Genomic DNA, 27,834 nt, shown 5'->3' on the forward strand with positions numbered 1-27,834 from the left:
ACACCGGTGTCAATGTGTTCTTTTTTCCATTTCCAGGAGTGTATGTATGTCAAATTACTGATTTCTCTCTCCGCAAGGTTGGCAATGATTCTAAGTGCAGATGTGGCTGAACTAAGTTGTTACAGGACTTCTAAGATGTACTTTTTCCACTTTAAATCCTCGTCAACATGGACACCTAAGAATATTGAAGTTTCTTCCTATTTATTATTTCCTCACCATGTGTTACATTTATCACTGATTTAGTACTCCTAGATGAGCACAACTGAATATGTTGTGTCTTTTTAAAACGGAGGGTGAGACCATTCGCAGAAAACCAGTCAATGATACTTTTAAGAACATTGCTTACCATTTTTTCTGTGTCTGTCTGTATACTAGTTTTAATTACAATACTAGTGTCATCTGCGAAAATAACTAATTCTGCTTGTTGTGTATTAGATAGAAACTCGTTTACATATAAGAGGAACAACAGTGGACCTAAGACTGAGCATTGGGTTACCCCATACATGATTTCTCCCCAGTCACAGTTACCTCCCCGGACTATATTGGCTGAATTACTAAGCACAGCTTTCTGCATTATTTTTGTCAGGTGTGACAGTATCCATTGGTTGGCTATATCATCAGTCCCATAAAACTTTAATTTGTCTAGGAGAATACTGTGATTCACATATTCAAAGACAGGTGGAAGAAAATACCAACCGATGCTATTTTATTATTTAGTACTTTAAAACTTGGTAGGTGAACATACAAATGGCATTTCAGTCGAGCAACTCTTCTGAAACCCAAACTGTGATTTGTTGAGTATATTATAGTTGCTAAGGCGAGATACTATTCTAGAATACATCACCTTCTCAAATATTTTGGAAAATGAAGCCAGCAGTGACACAGATCTGTAGTTATTGACATCTCTCTTACCACCTTTCTTAAAGAGGGATGTAACAACGGCTTATTTCAGTTTCTCTAGAGGAATGCCTTCAGTTAGTGATACATTACATATTTCAGGTAAGACCAAGCTTATTGTATCATGCGGCAAACAGAATATTGTGGTTGAAATTAGTTTTTGTACATGAAACTATATGAATTTTAAGAAAAATCGACGTGTTATGTGCATACTAAATGAACAGGTCATATTTACCACCAGATTTGAGGCCTAATCACGATAGTCTGAAACACTTTTCGGCCATAATGATAAACTATTTTCACACTCTTACGAAAAATTGTGCAGTTGAATTACTATTTCTGATGAGCCATAATCAATAAGTGAGCGGAGAAAAAGAAAAGCCAGACATGATAAACGACTATAGACACGACACTAATGGGATCCATAGTCTGAATTAGATTAGAGAGGAAACAAATCGAAGAAAAGACTTGATCTTTTTGACAAACACACGGTACGCAGATACTTAAAGCGTCTTGCTCGGGACTTGCAAAGCGTCATGCGCATTTTCTTAGGATTAAGTAAATCTCAACATATATTCAATTAAGAAGAGTAAATAAAGTCGAGATGTGAAGTGCGCCAACAGAAGTTGACAGACAATCAAGTAATCGGCGCAACATTTGTAATATTATTATTTTTACAAATCCTGATTTTGTGCTGAAAATTGCAAACACTACACAACTTCCAACGACCCAAGACGATTTAGGACATGGAATTGTTGCAATGCGAGCAGTGAAACGGATCTCTTCTGTCTGTCCAGAAGTTCTTAAATCTGCAATTACAAACGTTTATTACAGTAGACGGAGGGCATTTCGAAGACTTGACGACGTTTATGGAATTTTAAAGAAGTATTACTATTATATTCTTTTGTGACATCCTTGTTTTCACTATTTCTGATGAATTCTGCAATGTCAGTGTGTATCTTTACATTAAAGTCATGACGCGGAATTATTATTTAACTATGTTTATACCTCAGTCAATTTTGACGTGCACCTTTCTTTTATAAGAGCAGAACTATTGCCAAAGTTACTGGTGAATCTTCCTTTGTCGGTCCGACCACACGTAGCCAAGTGTGATTGGTATCAGTTTCAAATTAAGCTTTTCCCCATGATTCCGCTTTTGTAAGTAGACTACCTTAGCTGCGTTAAATTTGAGCACATCGTCAGCTTGACGCGACAGTTCCGTATACCAGCAAAACACAGAAATGGATTTCTTGTTGAAAATGAATTAATCCCAAACTCCAAATATCTTAATTTCTTCTAAACTACTAATCGGATTTTGAAGAGATAAATGTAATCAAATTCGTTTCTTTTAGAAACACAATACTAGCAGCGAAGTTGATACCGATATCCCTGTAATTATCAAGCGCTATGGAAAGAGGCTGTAGTCATCTAATGAGGAATTTTTCACAATTCAGTTGAGTTAAAACAGAATTACGATGTCTTAAACGGTTCAAGAAATAGCTGAGGTGATCAGCTTAACTGAATCATAATTCTTCTTCTTTTCCCTTCATGGATCAGATAATTCCACTTGCTCCGGTCAACAAGGTCTGGCATCTCTTCCGTGGTCTTCCCTTCAGTCTTGTCCCTCGTAGTTTGTAATAAAGAATTAGTTTTGGAAGTCTGATTTCAGGCATTCTGTCTACATGTTCCCTCCATCTGCCTTATTTAGATTTATTTTCATCTGCATTCAGTCAACCTGAAATACATTCCTAATGTCTTCATTTTTAAAGCGATATTCTCTGGTGCACCCTTTAAAACTGCGGAGAAATCTCATTTCCGCAGCCTGGATCCTGTTCGCTTTTGTGTGGGAACCTATAACATAGTAGTTACTTCCAGTACTTTGCAAAACTTCATCTGTCTCCCTTTCGTGGATTTTTTTTGTAACGCTTTTCTAATTGTTGCATAGACTGCGTTAAATTATCAATTTCATCATCGAAATTTCGTTCTGCGTCACAGCCGAGATAGTGAAAGTGAATTACCTGTTCCAGTATTACATTGTTTATTACAATATTGGGCGTGATAGGTGATTTTTTTCCTTGAATACCATAACTTTTTTTATTTAACAAATTAAGATGGTAGATAACTCTGAAAGTTATCTTCATTTTCTTGGATTATTATTTTATCATCTGAGTATAGAAGGGTATTAAAACTGACACAAGTGAAAATACTCAATAACAGAGACAAAAACGTCCCAGTAGACGTGGCTCCGCAAAACGACGAACAGAAAGTTATCATCGCCACTGAGTTTAGGATAAAATATTGCTCGTTAGCACAAATGTATTTGTAATGTGAAATTTTCAGTTAAGTTCCCATTTAGTTGGGCTTATATTTCACCCATGCCCGACGGTTGGGGAATGTGGTATATGTATGAAGAGTAACCGTCATGTTTTGTTGCTGATGTAAGGCGTATAAAGCGCCAGTATGGTCAAAGCTGGATCGGTCGAGCAGGACCTGTACCTTAGCTTCCCATATCACCTCACCTCAGTCCTCTGAGTTTTGCTGTCTAGCATCTCAAACGTGTAGTCTACAGCACTTTCGTTGATATGGTTTAATGAGCGGAACAGCAAATTGTCCAGTCTTGTCAATATTTACGAGATGATCCATGGGTGGTTGACATAATTAGTAACTCATTCCAGAGACGAGTGAAGTACTGCAACCAAATATGAAGATGACATGTGGAGCTTCTTTCACAGATATGAGTGTACAATGTGTTGTAACAAGTAACATGCTGAAACAGATTATTATTTCTTGTTAAGGTGAAATTGGTGCCCAGCTAGATAGGTACTCAACAGAAAAGTTCACATCTCAGATACTCACATTGGCTAGTACATCAAAGAACACATAGCAAGAGAAAGCCAGTAATACTTTTTTCCCCTAGGCAGCAGGTTAGATGTTGAAGTGCGGGCACATGGATGCAAAGTGGTAAGTCTATGCTGAAAGGTGAAGTCCACTCAGTGGCGTAGTTACAGCTAAGCAGGAAACATCAGGTCATAAAATTTGTGACACTTTTGTGGGAAGATCGCTCGACACAGAGGAAAAAAAAAACCACGCTGATGTATGTACGTACTAATGCACCACATATAAAAATATCTGCACTCATACCCGTTACACCCCGTATAAAAAAACAAACACGCTAGCATGCACGCACACACGCTCACACACACACACACACACACACACACACACACACACACACACACACACACACACACACACACTCTATACAATTCCTCACTATCCGGACGTTTCCGCTTTACTTTTTAGTGAAAAATTTTATATAAAGAAGTTTTAACTCTGGAAGTGCTTATAGAAGAGACAATGGACATAACATATCACAAGCTACGACATTAGGACATGGTGTAGAACAGATTTGAAGATGGTCATTACTGACTAAAACCGGTTATCGTCGAAGGACTTTATACTGTGATCAAAAATTGGAATAAAAAAACATCGGACATACATATAACATTTGTTGTGTGCTGTGACCTTCAGACCGAAGACGGGTTTTATGCAGCTCTCCATGTTGCTCTATCCTTTGCAAGCCTTTTTTATCTCCAAATAACTGCTTAAACCTACATCCTTCTGAAAATGCTTACTGTATTCATCTCTTGGTCCCCCTCTAAGATTTTTACCCCCACACTTACCTCAAATACTAAATTCGTGAGCCCTTGACGTCTCAGAATGTATCCTATCAACCCACCCCTTCTTCTGCCACAAAATTCTTTTCTAATCAGTTTTATTCAGTACCACCACATTAATTACGCAATCAACCCATTTAACTTTTAGCATTCTTATGTAGCACCACATTGCAAAAGCTTCTATTCTCTTCTTGTCTCAACTGTTTATCGTTGATGTTCCGCTTCCGAACGTGGCTACAGTCCGGACGAATACTTTCACAAAAGACTTTGACACTTAAATCTACACTCCTGGAAATGGAAAAAAGAACACATTGACACCGGTGTGTCAGACCCACCATACTTGCTCCGGACACTGCGAGAGGGCTGTACAAGCAATGATCACACGCACGGCACAGCGGACACACCAGGAACCGCGGTGTTGGCCGTCGAATGGCGCTAGCTGCGCAGCATTTGTGCACCGCCGCCGTCAGTGTCAGCCAGTTTGCCGTGGCATACGGAGCTCCATCGCAGTCTTTAACGCTGGTAGCATGCCGCGACAGCGTGGACGTGAACCGTATGTGCAGTTGACGGACTTTGAGCGAGGGCGTATAGTGGGCATGCGGGAGGCCGGGTGGACGTACCGCCGAATTGCTCAACACGTGGGGCGTGAGGTCTCCACAGTACATCGATGTTGTCGCCAGTGGTCGGCGGAAGGTGCACGTGCCCGTCGACCTGGGACCGGACCGCAGCGACGCACGGATGCACGCCAAGACCGTAGGATCCTACGCAGTGCCGTAGGGGACCGCACCGCCACTTCCCAGCAAATTAGGGACACTGTTGCTCCTGGGGTATCGGCGAGGACCATTCGCAACCGTCTCGATGAAGCTGGGCTACGGTCCCGCACACCGTTAGGCCGTCTTCCGCTCACGCCCCAACATCGTGCAGCCCGCCTCCAGTGGTGTCGCGACAGGCGTGAATGGAGGGACGAATGGAGACGTGTCGTCTTCAGCGATGAGAGTCGCTTCTGCCTTGGTGCCAATGATGGTCGTATGCGTGTTCGGCGCCGTGCAGGTGAGCGCCACAATCAGGACTGCATACGACCGAGGCACACAGGGCCAACACCCGGCATCATGGTGTGGGGAGCGATCTCCTACACTGGCCGTACACCACTGGTGATCGTCGAGGGGACACTGAATAGTGCACGGTACATCCAAACCGTCATCGAACCCATCGTTCTACCATTCCTAGACCGGCAAGGGAACTTGCTGTTCCAACAGGACAATGCACGTCCGCATGTATCCCGTGCCACCCAACGTGCTCTAGAAGGTGTAAGTCAACTACCCTGGCCAGCAAGATCTCCGGATCTGTCCCCCATTGAGCATGTTTGGGACTGGATGAAGCGTCGTCTCACGCGGTCTGCACGTCCGGCACGAACGCTGGTCCAACTGAGGCGCCAGGTGGAAATGGCATGGCAAGCCGTTCCACAGGACTACATCCAGCATCTCTACGATCGTCTCCATGGGAGAATAGCAGCCTGCATTGCAGCGAAAGGTGGATATACACTGTACTAGTGCCGACATTGTGCATGCTCTGTTGCCTGTGTCTATGTGCCTGTGGTTCTGTCAGTGTGATCATGTGATGTATCTGACCCCAGGAATGTGTCAATAAAGTTTCCCCTTCCTGGGACAATGAATTCACGGTGTTCTTATTTCAATTTCCAGGAGTGTATATTATTCAGAAATGATTTTCTTGCCATTGCCACTCTACATTTTATATCTCCTCTTCTAAGGCCATCATCAATTGTTTTGTTGCCCAAATAGCAACTCATCTGCTACTTGAAGTGTCTCATTTCCTAATCGTATTCTCTCAGCATCACTTGATTTAATTAGACTACATTCCGTTACAATTGTCTTGCTCTTGTTGATGTTCATCTTATATCCTGCTTTCAAGACGCTGTCCATTCCGTTTGACTGCTCTTCCAAGTCTTTTGCTCTCTCTGACAATTACAATGTCATCGGCAAACAAAGTTTTTAGTTCCTTTCCCTGATATTTAATTCCTACTCCAAATTTTCCTTTGGTCTTCTTCACTGCTTGCTCAATGTACAGATAGAATAACATCGGGGATAGGCTGCAACCCTGTTTCACTCCTTTCTCAAGCACTGCTTCCCTTTCATGCTTCTCGACTCATGTAACTGCCATCTCTTTTCTGTACAAATTGTAAATAGCCTTTCGCTTCCTGTATTTTACTCCTACTATCCCCATCGTTTCAAAGAAAATATTCCAGTCAACATTGTCAAAGGCTTTCTCTATGTCTACAAATGCTATAAACGTAGGTTTGCCCTTCCTTAACCTATCCTTTAGAGTAAGTCGTAGGGTCAGTATCGCATCGCGTGTTCCTACGTTTCTCCAGAATCCAAACTGATCTTCCCGGAGGTCAGCTTCTACCAGTGTTTTATTCGTCTGGGAAAAAAAAATGTTTAAGTTTTTACAATTATGTCTTATTTAACTGATAATTCGGTTATTTTCACACCTATCAGCACCTGTTTTTTTTTAGATGCAATTATTACATTCTTTTTGAAATTTGAGAGTATTTCGCCTGTCTCATACATCTTGCATACCAGGTGGAATGGTTTTGTCATGCCTGGTTTTCCCAAGGCTATCAGTAGTTCTAAATGAATGTCGTCTACTTTTGGGGCCTTGTTTGGACTTAGGTCTTTCAGTGCTCTGTCAAATTCTTCTGGCAGTATCATATCTCCCATCTCATCATCTTCTACGTCCTCTTCTCTTCCTATAATATCGCTTTCAAGTTCATCTCCCTGTATAGGCCCTCTATACACTCCTTCCATCTTTCTTCTTTCCCTTCTTTGATTATGACTGGTTTTCCATCTGAGCTTTTGATATTTACACAACTGCTTTTCTTTTCTCTAAAGGCCTCTAATTTTCCTGTAGGCGTCATGTATCTTTCGCCTAGTTAAATATGCTTCTAAATACTTACATTTGTCCTCCAGCCATTCCTGATTAGCCATTTAGCAGAATCTCTGGTTCTTTCAACTTATCCAGGTTCTATCTCCTTAATTTCAAATCCTTTCGCAATTTCTTCAGATTTAATTTACATTTCATAACCAATACACTGTGATCACATTCCACAGTTTCCCCTGGAAATGTCTCACCATTATACAGGGTGATTCAAAAAGAGTACCACAACTTTAGGAATTTAAAACTCTGCAACGACAAAAGGCAGAGCTAAGCACTATCTGTCGGCGAATTAAGGGAGCTATAAAGTTTCATTTAGTTGTACATTTGTTCGCTTGAGGCGCTGTTGACTAGGCGTCAGCGTCAGTTGATGCTAAGATGGCGACCGCTCAACAGAAAGTTTTTTATGTTATTGAGTACGGCAGAAGTGAATCGACGACAGTTGTTCAGCGTGCATTTCGAACGAAGTATGGTGTTAAACCTCCTGATAGGTGGTGTATTAAACTTTGGTATAAACAGTTTACAGAGAATGGGTGTTTGTGCAAAGGGAAAAGTTCTGGACGGCCGAGAACGAGTGATGAAAATGTAGCACGCATCCAGCAAGCATTTGTTCGCAGCCCAGGAAAATCGACTCGCAGAGCTAGCAGACAGCTGCAAATTCCACAATCAACTGTATGGAGAGTCCTACGAAAAAGGTTAGTTATGAAACCTGAACGTCAACTACCCGAGGCGATGGATCGGCCGCCAGGCAGCCCGTGACAGAGCACTTCATCACTGGCCTCCAAGAAGCCCTGATCTTACCCCCTGTGATTTTTTCTTATGGGGGTATGTTAAGGATATGGTGTTTTGGCCACCTCTCCCAGCCACCATTGATGATTTGAAACGAGAAATAACAGCAGCTATCCAAACTGTTACGCCTGATATGCTACAGAGAGTGTGGAACGAGTTGGAGTATCGGGTTGATATTGCTTGTGTGTCTGGAGGGGGCCATATTGAACATCTCTGAACTTGTTTTTGAGTGAAAAAAAAACCTTTTTAAATACTCTTTGTAATGATGTATAACAGAAGGTTATATTATGTTTCTTTCATTAAATACACATTTTTAAAGTTGTGGTATTCTTTTTGAATCACCCTGTATAATCAATTTGAAACCTTCTGGTGTCTCCACGTCATTTCCACGTATACAACCTCCTTTGATGATTCTTAAACTAAGTGTTTGTGACGATTAAATTATGCTTTGTGCCAAATTCTACAGGCGGCGTTCTCTTTCATTCCTTTTCCTCAGTCCATACTCACTTCCTGTTTTTCCTTCTCTTTGTTTTCCTGCTATCGAATTCCAGTCCCCAATCACTATTTAATTTTTGTTTCTCCTGATGACAACACCCTCCTGAGTAGTCCCCACCTGGAAATTCGGATGGGGACTATTTTACCTTCAGAATATTTTATCCGACAGGGTGTCATCATCATTTAATCATACAGTAGAGCTGCATGCCCTCGGGAACAATTACGGCTGAATTTCCCCCTGCTCTCAGCCGTTTGCAGTACCAGCACAGCAAGGCCGTTTTGGCTGTTGTTACAAGGGCGGATCGGTCAATCGTCCAGACTGCTGCCCCTGCAACACTGAAAAGGCTGCTGATCCTCTTAAGGAACAACTCTTTAACAGGTACTCCTCCATTGTGGTTGAACCTACGGTACGGCTATCTGTATCACTGACGTATGCAAGCCACCCCAGCGACGGCAAGGTCCAGTGTTGGAACTGGCATCCTTTACTTATGAACGAAGTAGTATAAGTTACTCTAGAATTGCTGCTACGAGACACAATATAACTATATTTAAACAATTCAAGACAAAATATTTGCCCTGATACTTCTTTGACTACTGTCACAGGCAACTTTTGTAACATGACGGTCAGCTTTCCGCAGAGGTGATTTCTCGATCAAACCATGTCGTTTCCGTTAGAGAGCAGGCCCCCTGCAGGGCTGAGTTACCGTGGGTCGCGAAGAAGAAAGGAGCTCCGTCTTCCGCTCAGTGATACGAAAGTCTCCACTCAAACCCTGTGTGTTTCTGTTTGATCTAACAATAGCAAAGCCGCGTCAGACCCTGCAGCTGAGATTAACGCAACTTATTTCCATCACTTTTCACGCCATTTTGTCAGAGCTTGTGGTAACGAAAGGCGAAAGTGATGGTCCCGTTCAGCTCTTTTGTTCCTGCGGACATTGTTCGCTCGACTGACGAAAAGGTTTAATAATAGCAGAAACCACGGGTCTCTGATCTTATCCTTTCGGTGAGAAGCAAAACAACTTAAAAAGCCTGCTGCTGACCCCAGGTCTGAACAGACCGTCTTTTTTGTTTATGGTGATTCAGTGCTAATGTCATACTATTTTCTTCGTATTCTCAAGGCATAACGGGGCTGAAATCGCAGCAGTCTTGCCTCTCACATACAGTGTATTTCATTATTTTTCTAAAGTTACCTTGCAAACAGTACGGGAAGTTAATTCACTGAATTCATTTATTCAGAAGGCACTGAATTTCGTCAGGAAGTAAAAGCACATTCCATTACTTATAAACAAAATGAGTATAAATTACTGTAGAAGTGCTGCTACGAGACACAATATAACTACATTTAAACAATTCAAGACAAAATATTTGCCCAGATATTTCTTTGGCTACTGTCACAGGCAACTTCTGTAACAAGACGGTCAGTTTTCCGTATAGGTGATTTCTCGATCAAACCATGTCGCTTCCGTTAGGGAGCAGGCCCCCAGCAAGGAAAATACTCACGCCTTTAGATACTGTCACTTGTCGAAGAACTTGTTCCGATATCTTAAGGCGTTTGTGAAACAATGTATGAAAACTTGTAATATGCAGCCTTTCGTAAATACGATGTATGGGTACTTGGGAGAGAAGGAAAAGCGTGCTGCCCCAATCTTTTGCCGACAAATAAGAAACTGTTGCGGCAGATGTGTAAAATAGAATTGAATGGGTAGTATTACAGATACTATCGATGACTTTAGGCGTGAGAACATTTTGACGCTTGCAGGAATGCCGAAAGATTTCTTAAATAAATATTTATCTGAAAACGTTCGCTAAGAATAAAACAGAAGGAATCAATTACAATGTTTCTATAAGGTGAGGTTCAACAGCCTTTAAGTATTTTATGAAACGCATTTTAACCATCAGCTGTTTATTTATCCCATTAGTCACCTACCGGTTTCGGTTATTAACCATCATCCAGGATGTAGGGTACAACAGATCAGTTAAAAGCATCCCATATTCCTTTGAAGCAAAACAATATCGAAATTATCCGGTGAAATTGTACATACACCTGACTTAATTTGTCTTAGAGTACTGGCAGTTACGTCTCATGTCAAAGAGATAGACATTACAGGATATTCTGTGGTGTTTGACTTAAAAAATAAACAAACTACTGTTCAATATTTAAGGCAGATTTTTACCTAAATAAACTTATGGTAGAAATAGAAGACAAGTTTACTTCCTCGCAGTGCAGGTGCCGCTGATAGTTGGCTGCTGTGAAATTTCTGCACAGAGAGCGAGTACGCTCCCTCTGACGTCATGTGTCTCTCTCGTGTGCAGGTGCGTGCACATCACGGACATCGGCGTCGGCTACGTGTCCACGATGCTGTCGCTGTCGGCACTGTTCCTGCGCTGGTGCTCACAGCTGCGGGACTTCGGCCTGCAGCACCTGTGCGGCATGCGTAACCTGCAGGTGCTCTCTCTGGCAGGTCAGTTCCTATCTAACCGAACCGTTTTTTCTTAAATGCTTCCGTGAGACCATGACTATTTATCATTGTGCAAATATGTGGTTTTCACCTGCGGCATGACATTCGTACCCAAAACTTGAGTCATACCACATACAAGGGCCACATATTCGCACAACGATAAATAATCATGGATTACATTTTGAAGTTTTAGTGAGTCAACCATATGGCGACCTCACGGCTGAACCTGCAGTGGCTGACAAAAGTGAACCACATAGATGGGGAACAGGAAACGAAATGAAACTTCACAGGCTGTAAGAGTGTGAGATGTTATTGCAATGATTACAATATAGGGCCAAATTTAAAAAGAACTTGGCAGTATGAGTCCACTTGTCAGTATGACATTGCAACACCCCTGGCCCCCATACACGCACTGATTCTATTGGTAAGAGTGTAAAGCCATTGTATCCCCTCCTGAGGCAAGCTGGCCCACAATTGCTGTAACTGGTGCTTTATATAATGGACACTGGCACTGGAACGTTCGAGCTGGTCCCACAAATGTTCTGTCGTGGACGGAGCTGCGAATCTTGCTGGCCACAGGAATACCCCAACATCACGCAGACAGTTCATAGAGAGAGATACCATGTGTGGAGGAGCACTGTCCTGTTGAAAAATGTCACCACGATACTGTAACATGTGAGCAAACACATAAGGATGGGCCGGCCGCGGTGGTCTAGCGGTTCTAGGCGCTCAGTCCGGAACCGCGGGACTGCTACGGTCGCAGGTTCGAATCCTGCCTCGGGCATGGATGTGTGTGATGTCCTTAGGTTAGTTAGGTTTAAGTAGTTCTAAGTTCTAGGGGACTGATGACCACAGATGTTAAGTCCCATAGTGCTCAGAGCCATTTGAACCATTTGAACATAAGGATGCAGGATGTGTGTGACGTACTGTTACACCATCAGAGTTCCCTTAATCAGTACTAGCCATTGTCTTCCCACAGCACGACGTCAGGAGTAACACCACTGTGCTCTCAAAACGTTGGAAGAATGGGACATTACCACAGGTCGCCGCCATACTAGCCAACTACATCATCTGGGGTAGTGCAGAAACTCGATTCATCACTGAACACGCTGCGATGCCACTTGTCACATGTCCATGCTTCCTGGCCATGCCACCACTCCAAAAGCAGCTGTTTCTGTTGTGGTGTTAATGGTAGCCTACGTCTGGGACGGTGATTCCCTAGTTCGACTGCTGGTAGGCTCCGACCAATGGTGCAGGATGACACAAAATTTTGCAGGGAGTCCATTACTCGTTCTCCAGTGGCAGGCACATTTATGAAAGGGTTACGATAGGCCGTAGTGGCCGAGCGGTTCTAGGCGCTACAGTCTGGAACCGCGCGACCGCTACGGCGCAGGTTCGATTCCTGCCTCTGGCATGGATGTGTTTGATGTCCTTTGGTTAGTTAGGTTTAAGTAGTTCTAAGTTCTAGGGCACTGATGACCTCAGAAGTTAAGTCCCATAGTGCTCAGAGCCATTTGAACCTCAAGGTTGAAACTAGTTGTAGGATAATGAAAATAAATTTTTTTAGCATCTTCTGGTAGTTATTTACAAGAAAAGTTTTTAATTTCAGTTTCAAAACAAATTTACTCCATGATGTATTAACGTTTCGATGTATTACAAAAATTTATCTACACTCTTTCAATTTTTTTAAAATTCTGTACAAGAGTGGTCTTTAAGGATTTTACAGAAAACTGGAATATTGTATGTCGCTACTGAGATGACAGTACTATTTTTCTCAAAGTACGCTTAAAGTTCTTTTCAACTTCAGTGTATGTAATGGTCATTTGTGAGAGAAAAGTATTAACAAGAGCTGCTTGTGATAATTTTCTTGTATTTATTCAAACATTTTTGCCAAACGAATTTCGGGAAATACCGGCCATCATTTGTGGCTAGAGGGTACGTAATTAGTGGGTATAGAAATACATCAAACTGTTCTTCAAATTGAAGACAACAACAAAACCTTTTTATATATACCTTCTAATATGTCTTCTGCAAAGATCTATCACTTTGCAGAGGATTGTTTTCTATACAACATACAATGTCCGACCAAAAAGTTCTGACACTGATTTTATTCCTTGCGTACAAGTGACGTCAACGCAGTAACTAAGGTGGCGGCTTGAACTAACAGCTGTAAACAATAGATGTGGATTCGTCCAGCGAGTTTTGAGCAGGTGGTGTTACGTAGTGGGCACGGTGGTATAGTGTGTAAACGTTGTGTCACAAATCACAATGAAGCAACATCTGTAAATCAGGTGTTCACGACATTCTTCAGAATGTTTAGAGGAAGAGAAAGTTTGTCACGTACACATTGATTCGCGAACGAAAACGAAGCATGGGCGCCTGCCGTGGCTTCATTGAAACGCAAAACGTCAACGTTCTTTTCTGGAAGAAATCATCACGGATGACGAGACTTGATGTTATCCACACGAACCTACCACAAAACGACAAAGAGGGTTACGAAGAGCCGACGCTTCGACTAAATAACCTTCATTCCAGCCAAAGTGATGCGCAAGTTGAACCACATCCCGAAGGACTTCTCTGATAGTTTCACGTTGTTGTGTGAATGGTCAGCGCGTTATATGCAAATGAAAGGTGGGAAGGGGGAGGACTATGCAGGATACCTGCAGCATTAAGACCACCATATTAACTTGTCTGTATTTTTTATTAATCTCAAAAAATGGCTCTGAGCACTATGGGACTCAACTGCTGTGGTCATTAGTCCCCTAGAACTTAGAACTACTTAAACCTAACTAACCTAAGGACATCACACACACCCATGCCCGAGGCAGGATTCGAACCTGCGACCGTAGCAGCAGCGCGGCTCCGGACTGGAGCGCCTAGAACCGCACGGCCACCGCGGCCGGCTTATTAATCTAGTGTCTTTAATACTCATTGGCTCTATACGCTCTAGCGGCAATTGGCACGGCACAAACTCTGGATTTATATGAAAGAAAATGATCACAAACATATTTTGTCCACGCATATGTGTCAAAAATTACTATCGCGTAATATCTGCGAGTTTTTAGCCCTTGTTGTTGTCTAACTAATGACAGCTCAGAAACTGGCTGAGTAATTTCTTAAAGTGATCATTTCAAGAAAGTGATTTCAAAAAGCATACGGTGAAAATTACCATTGGATAATTTTTTTTACAATTTGCCTCGAATCACTTTGCTTAACTTTCTGCAAACTGTTGCCTACGGAAAAGACTGTACACAATTAGTCTGCAGAATATTATCATAGTCATGCTTCCGTAAGCGAAAAAAAGAAAAAAAAAACATCGGTACTGTGCGCACCACGTGATTGGAAAAGACCAACAAGCGACTCATAGGGAGATGGAACTGTCCTTCGATATATTCGATTCTGCACCAACATTTATCTGTCAAAAATGTCTGTTCCCGATGGCTTTCGCACAATTTGACCGGCGCTCAGAAACAGGCTCGTTGAGTTGGTGTAAAGAAATCCTCCAACCAGAATACAGTATTTGATCAAACGTATCCGGACACCTATTTGTGGATATTAATACGGGATATTTCCACTCTTCGCCATTATGACGGTTTGAACACCGCTGGGGACACTTTCAGTGAGGTGTCAGAATGTCTGCGTAGGGATGGCAGTCCATTCTTCCTCAAGAGCCTAAACTAGGGAGGGTGATGACGTTAGACTCTGAAGACTGGAGCGGAGTCGACATTCGAACCCATCCCAAAGGTGTTCTATTAGGCACAGCTCCGGACACTGGGCAGACCAGTCTATTTCAGGAATGTTATTGTCCACAACGACTATGCAGAAGCGCTACTGCACTGATTCTAATAGAGGTAATGCAGAAGTAGGTTTAACAATGAATACGATAGAAATAATGATAAGCTATGTGAACAGCGTAGTGAAGGCATTATCGCAGCCAAGACGGAAAGGAAGCCAAGCCCACCACAGTTAATACAAGCCTACCAGCTCATAGACGATAAAAGATAACCTAACCTAACCTAAAAAGAATGGATGATAAAAATAATTTACATAGTTAAGCGAGATGAAGTTTTATTTGTAGTGGGAGACTGGAATTCGTAGCAGAAAATGGAAGAGAATGAAAAATAGCAGGAGAACATGGACCGAGGAAAAGAAATGAAAGGAGAAGCCGCCTGGTAGAATATTGCACAGTAATAAATCAATCATTATTAACACTTGGTCTAGGTTGCTGACCCTCGAATCATGAAACGACGTGACGCAGTCATGTTTCGATTCATGAGGGTCAGCAACTGATAAAAAAAAAGGGCCCCCCGGGTCCCAAGGTCGCGATGGCGGCGTCACTGTCCCGCCGAGATAATTTGTCCTTTTAGGACAATTATCTGAGCAAGCACCCACGCCAGCAAAAGGTTTCCCAACACGTGCTTTTCGATAATGTAATGTATATAAAACGTCATAATGATTTATTTATTTTAGTCAGCAAAATGTCTTGTGTTATTAGGCAGTCAGGTAAGAACTCTCTTACCCATTTCACTTTTTCAGTACCTTTAACAAGTACAGTGCAGTTTGTTGGTACCACTGACTTGATGGAGTTTAATGCACTATCCAGCGAGACTCCTACTGAATTAATGTTGTAGTGGTGATGGTTCTCGGCCAACCATTTTGCTGATTCGATATCAAGTTCGTAATACGGTGTTGTACATTGAAGAATGTAACTTCCAGAGGCAAACACTGTTCCATCATCGCACACCATTTGGAATGCTAAGTCCTTAGGAACAAATTCATTCGCACATGTCTTGAAGCCTTGACAGTCGAAGATTACAGTATACATCTTGAAAGAAGGTTACACACACACACTTGCTGCTGCTGCTCGTAGATATCGACGTTATCGGTTCAGAGGACATGATGTGCTGAGCTCCAAATCACCCCCCTTATGTACTAAAATTCGGGTACAGCCGGTTAAAACAACTCCTGTTATCAACACGTGTCGGGCAACCTTTTGCTGGCATGGGTGCTTGCTCAGATAATTGTCCTAAAAGGACAAATTATCTCGGCGGGACAGTGACGCCGCCATCGCGACCTTGGGACCCGGGGGGCCCCTTTTTTTTTATCAGTTGCTGACCCTCGAATCATGAAACGACGCGACGCAGTCATGTTTCGATTCATGAGGGTCAGCAACTGATAAAAAAAAAGGGCCCCCCGGGTCCCAAGGTCGCGATGGCGGCGTCACTGTCCCGCCGAGATAATTTGTCCTTTTAGGACAATTATCTGAGCAAGCACCCACGCCAGCAAAAGGTTTCCCAACACGTGCTTTTCGATAATGTAATGTATATAAAACGTCATAATGATTTATTTATTTTAGTCAGCAAAATGTCTTGTGTTATTAGGCAGTCAGGTAAGAACTCTCTTACCCATTTCACTTTTTCAGTACCTTTAACAAGTACAGTGCAGTTTGTTGGTACCACTGACTTGATGGAGTTTAATGCACTATCCAGCGAGACTCCTACTGAATTAATGTTGTAGTGGTGATGGTTCTCGGCCAACCATTTTGCTGATTCGATATCAAGTTCGTAATACGGTGTTGTACATTGAAGAATGTAACTTCCAGAGGCAAACACTGTTCCATCATCGCACACCATTTGGAATGCTAAGTCCTTAGGAACAAATTCATTCGCACATGTCTTGAAGCCTTGACAGTCGAAGATTACAGTATACATCTTGAAAGAAGGTTACACACACACACACTTGCTGCTGCTGCTCGTAGATGTCGACGTTATCGGTTCAGAGGACATGATGTGCTGAGCTCCAAATCACCCCCCTTATGTACTAAAATTCGGGTACAGCCGGTTAAAACAACTCCTGTTATCAACACGTGTCGGGCAACCTTTTGCTGGCATGGGTGCTTGCTCAGATAATTGTCCTAAAAGGACAAATTATCTCGGCGGGACAGTGACGCCGCCATCGCGACCTTGGGACCCGGGGGGCCCCTTTTTTTTTATCAGTTGCTGACCCTCGAATCATGAAACGACGCAACCTTTTGCTGGCGTGGGTGCTTGCTCAGATAATTGTCCTAAAAGGACAAATTATCTCGGCGGGACAGTGACGCCGCCATCGCGACCTTGGGACCCGGGGGGCCCCTTTTTTTTTATCAGTTGCTGACCCTCGAATCATGAAACGACGCGACGCAGTCATGTTTCGATTCATGAGGGTCAGCAACTGATAAAAAAAAAGGGGCCCCCCGGGTCCCAAGGTCGCGATGGCGGCGTCACTGTCCCGCCGAGATAATTTGTCCTTTTAGGACAATTATCTGTCCAGTCACATTAGCGAGACCACGTTCAAAAGCCTAAATAACCACCTTTTACAGTGCAGACCGCTGCGAAATGTGCAATAAGAGATTCAGTGAGGTTCTGGAACGTACCGACAGGGATGTTGAGCCACGCCGATCAAAGTGGTCCTACAAATTCTCGTCTGGGTTTAAATCCGGGAAGTTCAGTAAACTCATCCTGGTGCTCTTTGAACCTTGCAAATACACCGCGAGTTGTGTGACATCTTGTGTTGTCCTGCTGGTAGATGCCATCGTGACGAGGAAAAAGCAAGCTGCATATAGGTGTGGGCATGGTCCTCAATGATAGATGCACACTTGTGTGGATACATTGTAACTTCCAGAATGAGGAGCTCACCCAGGGAATGCCACGAAAACATTCCACAGAGTACAACTCTCCCTCCTTCGGTCTGGACCCCTCGGACGATTCATGCAGGGTGTTTGAATCATCTGAAAGGACCACCTGTCCCTAACTCAGTGGATATCCAGTTGCGGTACTGCCGATGAACAGCAGTCAGCATACGAGGGGGGATCCAAAAGAAACCGGACTCCGAGGGCGCTGCCACTCGTAGATGTAGTGCAGGGTTCTCACGCTAGATGGTGTTAGTAGAGACCTTCATGAAACAGCTGTGCAGACGGCGTCAGTGTAGAGCTGAACGTGCAAGTGTGGCATTGTGTTTCTCTGACTGTTGGCGGGTTACCTCGGCGAAGTCGTTATGGCAACTTTAAAAGAACAAAGAGCGTGTGTGAAATTTTGTTTCCTGCTTAAAAAAAAAAAAAACTGCAACGGAGACACAGCATATGCTTCAGGAAGCTTTCCAGGAGGACAGTATGAGCCGCACACAGGTTTTCGAGTGGTTTGGGCGCTTTAAACGTGGTGAGATGTGTGTTGAAGACCAAGCTCGTTCTGGACGCCCTTCAACATCACGAAATGAGGAGAACATTGAAAAGGTCCGCCAAAAGATCAACGAGGATCGGCGCCAAACGATCGACCAAATTTCAGCAGAGACAGGTATCAGTTGGAGCTCGTCCCAGCGGATTTTGAGTGAGGATTTGCACATGAGACGTGTTGCTGCTAAATTTGTTCCGCGCCTTCTCACACAGGAGCAAAAAACCATCCGCATGAATGTGTGTCAGGACTTGAAAACAGAGATTGCACGTGATCCAAACTTCTTGAACAAAGTCATTACAGGGGATGAGAGTTGGTGTTACGGGTATGACCCAGAAACCAAGCAAGCGTCAAGCCAGTGGAGGACTCCCAACTCTCCCAGACCAAAGAAAGCAAGGCAAGTGAGGTCAAATGTGAAGACGATGATCATTGTCTTTTTTGATGTTCGTGGAATTGTGCATCGGGAATTCGTACCCCCTGGTCAGACTGTTAACCAGCACTTTTACTTGGATGTTTTAAGGCGTCTGCGAGAGGATGTGAGGAGGAAATGCCCGGAACTTTGGCAACCAGGTGACTGGTTTCTGCATCACGACAACGCTCCAGCACACACGGCCTTACGAGTGACCCGCTATTTGGCATCTCAGAGGTGGTCTGTCGTTCCCCACGCTCTGTATTCGCCGGACCTAGCCCCGTGCGACTTTTTCCTATTTCCACGAATGAAAAAAACGCTTAAAGGGGAGCGTTATGACGATGTGGAGGCGGTAAAAACAAATTCGCAAAGGGCACTGGACAGTATCAAACTTGAAGAGTTCCAAACATGCTTCCAACAGTGGGAAAAGAGACTTGACAAGTGCATCGTATGTAATGGAGAGTATTTTGAAGGTGACTGAAGTAATTTTGTAAAAAGGTTCATCAATACATTTTTTATGACAACAATCCGGTTTCTTTTGGGTCCCCCCTCGTAGATGCATTAACCAGGCGCCTGCCGTGAGGGCCCATCCGTAATAACATTCATTGGACAGTCGTTGAGGAGAAACTATTGATAGCCCCTTGGTTTATCTGGGCGGTCAGCTGCTCAAAAGTTGCACGTCTGTTAGCCCGTAAAGATCTCCACAGTTGTCGTTCGCCCCCATCACCTATGGCACCACAGTTGTCACGGCCCTGGGTTTATACAGCGCCATTTTGCCATGCACGGTATACTTTAACCATGGCGGCACGTCAACAGTTTAGAAACATAGCCGTTTCGGGAATGCTTCCACTCTTGGTCCGAAAGTCAATGGTCATGCTCTTTTGGATGTCAGATAAATCGCTCCATTTCCGTAAACGACAACTGCAGTGTTTTCCGCGCCATCTATCACAAAGCGAAAAAAGTGGTACAACGAAAACAGGCATATTTCTTTACGTACCACACGAACATGTAATAAAAAATGGGGGTTCCTCTTTTTAAAAAAAACGCAGTTGATATCCGTTTGACCTATGGCAGCGCCATCTAGCGAGCCAACCTTAGCGCCATCTTGTTTCCCCCTTCAAGCTAGACAAGTTTCGTTCTTTGTAGTTTTTTCGTTTGACGCTTATTTCGTGAGATATTTGGCCCGGTCACGATCAATGGACCACCCTGTATAGGCGACACCTGAAGACATGGAAGCTTTCAGATTATTTATACGACGGTAAGACATATTTCGAAATCAGATTTCAAATTGTAAGACATTTCAAGGGGCAAATGTGGATTCCGACCTTAACTGCTTATAAATCGCAGATTATAGCTGAGGAAATTGCATAAAGGAAGGAAATTAAAGAGATGGGCCGTGGAAAAATTGAAATGCCCAGACACTGTTGGGAGTTTCAGAGGAGACATTAGGCAACCACTGACTGAAAAAGGGAAAGAAAATTCAATAGAAAGCGAATGGGTAGCTATCAGACATGTAACACTGGAAAGCAGCATAGAATCAAGAAGATAAAAAGACAAGGCCTAACAGACATTCTTGGATGACACGTAAGATAACGAATGTAATTGACGAAAAGAGAAAATACAAAAATGTAGCGAATGAAGCAGGCGAAAGGGAATACAGACGTATTAAAAAAATAGTTCAAATGGCACTAAGCACTATGGGACTTAACATCTGAGTCAACAGTCCCCTAGACTTAGAACTACTTAAACCTAACTAACCTAAGGACATCACATACATCCATGGCCGAGGCAGGATTCGAACCTGCGACCGTAGCAGTAGCGTGGTTCAGGACTGAAGCGCCTAGAACCGCTCGGTCACAGCGGCCGGCTATTACAAATAAGATTAACAAAAAGTGCAAAATGGCTAAGCAGGAATGGCTAGAGGAAAAAATGCATGGCTGAAGAAGCTTGCGTAAGAAGAGGGAATATACAGGGAGTGGACAAAAATGTGAAACACTGCGAGATGTTAATGCCTGAGCATAAATGCAGATGCTAGCCAAACCGGCATATTGCACTGTTGTATTTGAGCACGAACGGCACCGCCGGCCGTTTGTGGCCGAGCGGTTCTGGCGTTACAGTCTGGAACCGCGCGACCGCTACGGTCGCAGTTTCGAATCCTGCCTCGGGCATGGATGTGTGTGTTGTCCTTAGGTTAGTTACGTTTAAGTAGTTCTAAGTTATAGGGGACTTATGACCTCAGCAGTTGAGTCCCATAGTGCTCAGAGCCATTTGAACCATTTTGAACGAACGGCACCCGTGCAGTGTCTTTTAGTCTGTTGTAAGTATCAGTCGCCGGCACAACAGTCTTCTGTACAGTTTTGAGTGCAATATGTCGGAACTAAGTGGATTCGAAGGTGGGCAGATTGTTGGAGCTCGGCCGGCCAGAGTGGCCGAGCGGTTCTAGGCGCTTCAGTCCGGAACCGCGCGACCGCTACGGTTGCAGGTTCGAATCCTGCCTCGGGCATGGATGTGCGTGATGTCCTTAGGTTAGTTAGGTTTAAGTAGTTCTAAGTTCTAGGGGACTGATGACCTCAGAAGTTAAGTCCCATAGTGCTCAGAGCCATTTGAACCACTTTTTTGTTGGAGCTCGTATGGTGGGTGCTTACGTAACCAAGTTAGCTGAAGTGATTGGTGTTTCAAGAAGCACAGCGTCAAAGATCTATAGCGCATACAGGGTAAGCGGAAAAACGTCATCTGCTACATGACAACGCGGACGAAAGTGCGTGTTGAGTGATCGAGACGGATGGTCATAAAACAGGATTGTGACGAAAAGGATGACGATAGCTGCAAAAATTACAGCAAAACTGAATGTCCCATTCGCGAACGCTGTCAGCACCAAAACAACACGAGGAGAGCTCGATAAGCAGGTAATTGCAAGGCGAGCAGGAACTTCTCAGTTGTGATGCAAATGCCCATAACAGGAAAAAGTGGCGCCCAAGCCGTAGTACTATGGAGCAATGGAAGAGTCATTTTTTCGAATGAGTCTTGTTGCCCACTGTTTCCAACTTCTGGTCAAGTTTATGACCGTCCCAACAATGAGGTTCAGTGATGATTTGGACAACCATATCGTGGTATTCCATGGACCCACGGAAACTCTGCAAAATAGCATTAATGACAAGGATTATGTTACCACTTTGGCTGATCACATCCATCCCATGGTATGTCAGTTTCCCAGTTGCGATGCTGTGTTCCAGAACTACAGGGTCCCCTGCTGACATGAATAGGCAAAGGTCCCGAGTTCGAGTCTCGGTCCGGCACACAGTTTGAATCTGCCAGGAAGTTTCATATCAGCGCACACTCCGCTGTAGAGCGAAAATTTCATTCTATGACTAGCATAGTCCACAACTGGCTTTGTGAGCACGAGGATGAACTGTCACATCTCTTGCGCCCATCACAGTTTTCCTAAAGCGTGTTAGCCAGGGCAGTGTGTGTTGTTTTTGGTCTTTCCATATGTTCGTCCACCCTCTTGTCAGTTACGCTGTGGTGTAGGCAAGCAACATCAACTGAGAGAAGAGGTAAAAGTCATTATGTGCCCAATGACATAGCGACAATATGCCATTAGGCACATCGTTTTAAATCCACTTGACTTATCTATTGTCAACTGATGTTGCTTCTTTGCAGCACAACGTGAGTTACATATTCTTTCTGTACTTATATAGTACATATCTAAGCTTTGTTTTCCCTCAATCATCGTACAAATATTTACATATCCATCATATTACAATATGTATTACTAATGGCAGTTTGAGATCTACTCGAAAATGGCCTGATGTAAAAGCTGAAACTGGTCCTGGTCTTAATAACGTTCTTACTAGCAACTGTAGTGGCTTTTCTTTAATTGAACATACACTTGCGGAATCAGCACACACCAAAAGCTGAAGGTAAAAGGAATATATATGGGGTCTATACAAGAGTAACGAACATGAAGACAATATTTTACAGATTACGAATTAGGTGAAGATGAGATAGGAGATATGACACTGCAAAAGGAATTTGACACAACACTAAGACCTAAGTAGAAACAAAGCCAATGGATGGACAAAATTATTGAGATCCTTGGGACAGCCAGAGTCAACAAAATTATCCCATCTGGCGTGCATGATATATGAGACATTTCAAGAAGAATGTCATTATTCTAATTTCAAAGAAGGCAGGTGGTAACATTACCGGACTATCACTTTAATAAGACATGGCTGCAAAACACGGACACGAATTATTTACATAAAAATGCAAAAACTGGTAAAAGCCGACCTTGGGTAAGATCAGTTTGGGTTCCGGAGAAATACTGGAATACACAAGGCAATACTAAAACACTTCGGTTTATTTTAGATGGTACAATGAAAAAAGACAACTTTACATTTATAACATTTATAGATTTAAAGAAATCTTTGACAGTGTTTATTGGAATACAGTCTTTGAAACTCTGATGGAAGTAGGGATAAAATATAGGGAGCGGATGTTTATTCATAAGTTGTACAGAAACAGACTGCAGTTGCAAAGAGTCGAAGGACATGACAAGGAAGTAGCTGCCACCAAGGGATTGATATAGGGCTGTAGCATATCTCCGATGTTTTCTATCTGGACACTGGGCGAGCAGCAAACGAAACTCAGGAGAAATTTGGAAAGGCAATTAAAGTTCAGGAGGCGGAAATAAGAACTTCAAGGTATGCCGACGACATTGCAGTTCTGTCAGAGACGGAAAAGTACTTGGAAAAGCAGCTGAACGGAATGGATAGAGCCTTGAAAAGAGGTTAGAAGATAAACACCAACAAAACTTATACTGGGGTAATGGAGTGTAGTCAAATTAAATCAGGCGATGTTAATGTAAGTACATTATAAAAATAAGATATTAAAAGTAGTAAATCAGTTTAGCTATGTGGGCAGCAAAATGACTTATGATGGCCCAAGTAGGGAATATGTCAAACGCGGACTGACAATAGCAGAGTAATTCCTTAACATCTAATATAAATCAAGTGTTAGGAAGTCGTTTCTGAAGATTTTTGTATGGAGTACAGCTTTGTACGGAATTGAAACGTGCACTGTAAACAGTTAACAAGAAGAGCTTTTGAAATATGGTACTACAGAAGAAAGATGAAGATTAAACGGGTGGGTCGAATAACTATAAGGTGGTACTGAATGAAATTGGGGGAAAAAGAAATTTATGGCATATTTTGACTGAAAGAAAGGATCAGTTAATAGATCACATCCTGAGACATCGCAAAATCAGCAATTTGGTAACGGAGAGAAGTGTGGGCGGAAAACTGAAGAGGGAGACCTAGGGATGAATACAGTAAGCAGGGTCAAATGAATGTAGGCTGCAGTAATTACGCAGGTATGAAGAAGCTTGCACAGGTTAGACTAGCGTGGAGAACGGCAACAATCAGTGGCTTCCTCGAGATATGGACCTGATGGAACTAGTGATCAGTCTCTCTCACCGAATAGAGTTCCTAGTCGAGGCCAGAGGCGGCTTTACACGTTATTAGCGTGCGTCTTCTGCGTGTTACTAATTTCTTGTCAGTTGTTTATGTTGGGCGGAAAAATGACATTTACTGAGAATGTACCGAGAGTTTTAGACCATCTCTGCTTGGTTTATTCTCTAAAACACTTCCGTCAGGTTTTCTGAAAACACTACGAAATCATGTGCCAATTTGTGTCAATTTCCTTCATAATAATGTAATGGTTTTTTTAAATTTCTGAATGCCTTGTCCTTACAGTATTTGGAACATATAGGATATAACTAAATTCCGTTTACAGACTTCGATGACTTAAGTGAGCACCAACAAGGTTAAGTTTAGTATTGAAACTCATGCCTGGAAATGTACTGTTTTCCCGCTACTCGCAGAATAACTCAACGCGTGTGGCTCTCTGATCTTGCTGCCTGTTGTCGGGGTTCACTTACAAGTATCTAACCACAGACGTCAATACAGATACGGTACCTCCATACCACGTTTAGGTACACGCCATCACCAATCCCTGATTCTCCAGCAACCGCCACAGCCATAATCCACACCAGCTGGTGTTCCTTGGAAGCCACAGGAGTCTCGTAAAGCAGTGATTTCATGTGACCCCACAGGGAGCAGTGTAGCGGGTTCAAGTCAGGAGAATGTGCAGCTTAGGCAATCAAGACACCACGATCTATCCACTGTTACCTAAATCGTTGGTCCTGATGGTCTTGGACCGCACGTAAAAAATAAAGTGGTGGAACCACATGTTTTGACACACATGCAGTGGCACATTTTTCAAGAGCCCATGCAGTACAACATCAAGGAATCACAAGCACACGGCACCTGTGAGACACTGTGGAAGAAGGCACAGCCCAAACACACAGCCATCCAGGAACCCTGCCCAAAATGTTCAAAATGTATCGTTCCTGAAACCCATGGGGGGTGCGCAGCATGCAGGTTTCTATCAGCCAACACAAAACTGTCTTAGGAATTGAGAACGCCTTCCCTGGTGAACTTGGCTTCACCTCTGAAAAGGATCCGCCATGAGAAGTAAGGCTCATCCACACAACAGTGTGTGCAAGAACCACCTGCAGAAGTGGGCTCGTCACGCAGAATCCTGCTTCTGTACTTTCTGGTGGCGGTATGGGAGTAGCTGCTGCTCATGCAGAGCATGCCAGACTGTTTGGTGATCCACGTTCAGTTTACCTGCTATGTTTCTGGCACTAGTTGCCACATTCTCTTCCACTGCCTCTTAAAACTAGGGTGTGGAGCACCACAGTCGACAGTGCTGTTGGTGACTGTACCCCTCTCCGAGGCCTGCTGGTACACCGTATCAAAGAGGGAATGTGAAAGTGTCTGGCGGTGTGGAAAACATTCCACATACAACTGAGGGGCAACTCTCCCATCGCACCGAGCTTCGCCCTACAGTAACATCATGTTGGTGTATTCCATAAACATTGTTCACGACGGTAATAGCTACACACTAAAAATGAAATGTGTATATAGCTTGCATTCTGTACTACTACTGTACTACTGCACAGTAGTAGGTACAAAGCTCTGTGGACAGATCACATACTCAACTGAATGGCATGTAAACGAACATGTAGTTGGCATGGGACATCAGGTAAATGGTTAATGACGTACATAATACCCTTGCCAGTGGCGCCGACAATGCGGGAGATTTGAACGTGGGTTGTGGTATTTTGCGTGTAGGGGGAAAACGGTACGTTTCTGGACTTATGTTACAGTGCTACAAGCCCTCACCGCCTGTAAAGTGAATTCAGTTACACCCTCTATAGCTAAACAATAAAGTTGATAACCCATTTTATTACTATACACATCAAAAAAAGTTTGGCATCGCCCCGGTTTCCAGGAATCTTGAAGATAGACGTTGACTGTGGATATTGTATCACAGTGACAGTCCCTTGGACTGTTCAGAGATGTCACTAAACCCGTCCAACCATACATGAGCAGCGCCTATTACGTGGAGGGGGTCCGACAGCCGATCAGTTCCAGTCATTCCACCAGGAAGGAAGTACACGACTCGTGTTATCTGTAGTTCAACCATGCCTGGACGGTCAATAAGGCGGTTAGATCGCGTCCGCATTGTTACTCTATGCCAGGAAGGGAACAACGGAAGCGTCCAGGAGTCTCGGAGTGAACCAAAGTGATGATATTCGGACATGGAGGAGATACAGAGAGACAGAAACTGTCGATGAAATGCCTCGCTCAGACCGCCCAAGGGCTACTACCGCAGAGGATGACCGCTACCTACAGATTGTGGTTCGGAGGAACCCTGACAGCAACGCCACCATGTTGAATAATGCTTTTCGTGCAGCCACAGGACGTCTTGTTTCGACTAAAACTGTGCGCAATAGGCTGCATGATGCACAACTTCACTCCCGATATCCGTGGCGAGTTCCATCTTTGCAACCACGACACCGTGCAGCGCAGTACAGATGGGCCCAACTACATGCTGAATGGACAACTCAACACTGGCATCACGTTCTCTTCACCGATGAGTGTCGCATATGCCTTCAACCAGACAATCATCGGAGACGTGTTTGGAGGCAACCCGGTCAGGCTGAACGCCTTGGACACACTGCCAGCGAGTGCAGCAATGTGGAGGTTCCGTGCTGTTATGGGGTGGCATTATATGGGGCCGACGTACGCCGGTGATGGTGACGGAAGGCGCCGTAACGGCTGGACGATACATTAATGCAATCCTCCGACCGATAGTGCAACCATATCGGCTGGTTGTTGGCGAGGCATTCGTGTTCCTGGACGACAAGAACATAAGTTGACAGATGTACACTAAGTGTATCATATCTTTAAACACTGATAGATGTCCACTCAGTATATTTTAAGGGAAATTATTTTGAAGCCTAAAAGCTAAGTGTATAAATTTAGTACATGCGAAGCACATCTTATATTTTTCATGTTTTTACGGATGTCACCTTTCTTGAGTTAATGATCTAACATTATGTTCTCATAGGATTAAATCAAGCACATCCAACTAGTTACAAAATGAATATATAACGTATTCAGTAAAATGTATTTCTATTCACTTACAGACACGTAAATTGGAAAGAGAAAATAAGTAAGAACTGCAAAAAATGTTAACAAAAACAACTAGGAAGAAATGTCACTCTTAAAAGTGGACAAACAAGAAATAAGCTTTAAAAAAATAGCTCGTAGCGCTCTGATGCCATATATGGTACTATAATTTATTTGTTCACAATAATTTTTGTAGGATGGTATTAAATTTTAGTGGGTCGCTTTCTCAAAACTACTCGCAAATTGGACAACAGAGGCTGACTTAACAGTCTAAGAGTGAACCGAGCTGGTCCTTTTCCACATTGTTGACGCGATACAGCGCAGCTATGCCAGCTGGGTTGCAAGGTTCGTAACTGCATGAATGAGTTTCCCTGTATTCCATTCCCACAGAATTGGAGATCACGCAAATTCGAG

At 43.4% G+C, this 27,834-nt stretch overlaps 1 protein-coding gene across 1 annotated transcript in view; it reads left to right on the forward strand.

Annotated features, from left to right (window-relative positions):
• Positions 1-15,897, forward strand: part of LOC126252279 (F-box/LRR-repeat protein 16) — a 432,643-nt gene extending 416,746 nt beyond the window's left edge. The window contains exons 4-5 of the mRNA XM_049953152.1: positions 11,121-11,269; positions 15,803-15,897. Of these exons, the coding sequence (XP_049809109.1) occupies positions 11,121-11,269; positions 15,803-15,897 (244 nt within the window). The remainder of the gene's footprint in view (positions 1-11,120; positions 11,270-15,802) is intronic.
• The last annotated feature ends 11,937 nt before the right edge of the window (positions 15,898-27,834 follow it).

The sequence above is a fragment of the Schistocerca nitens genome, chromosome 4 (assembly GCF_023898315.1).
Source record: "Schistocerca nitens isolate TAMUIC-IGC-003100 chromosome 4, iqSchNite1.1, whole genome shotgun sequence".
Taxonomy (NCBI): domain Eukaryota; kingdom Metazoa; phylum Arthropoda; class Insecta; order Orthoptera; family Acrididae; genus Schistocerca; species Schistocerca nitens.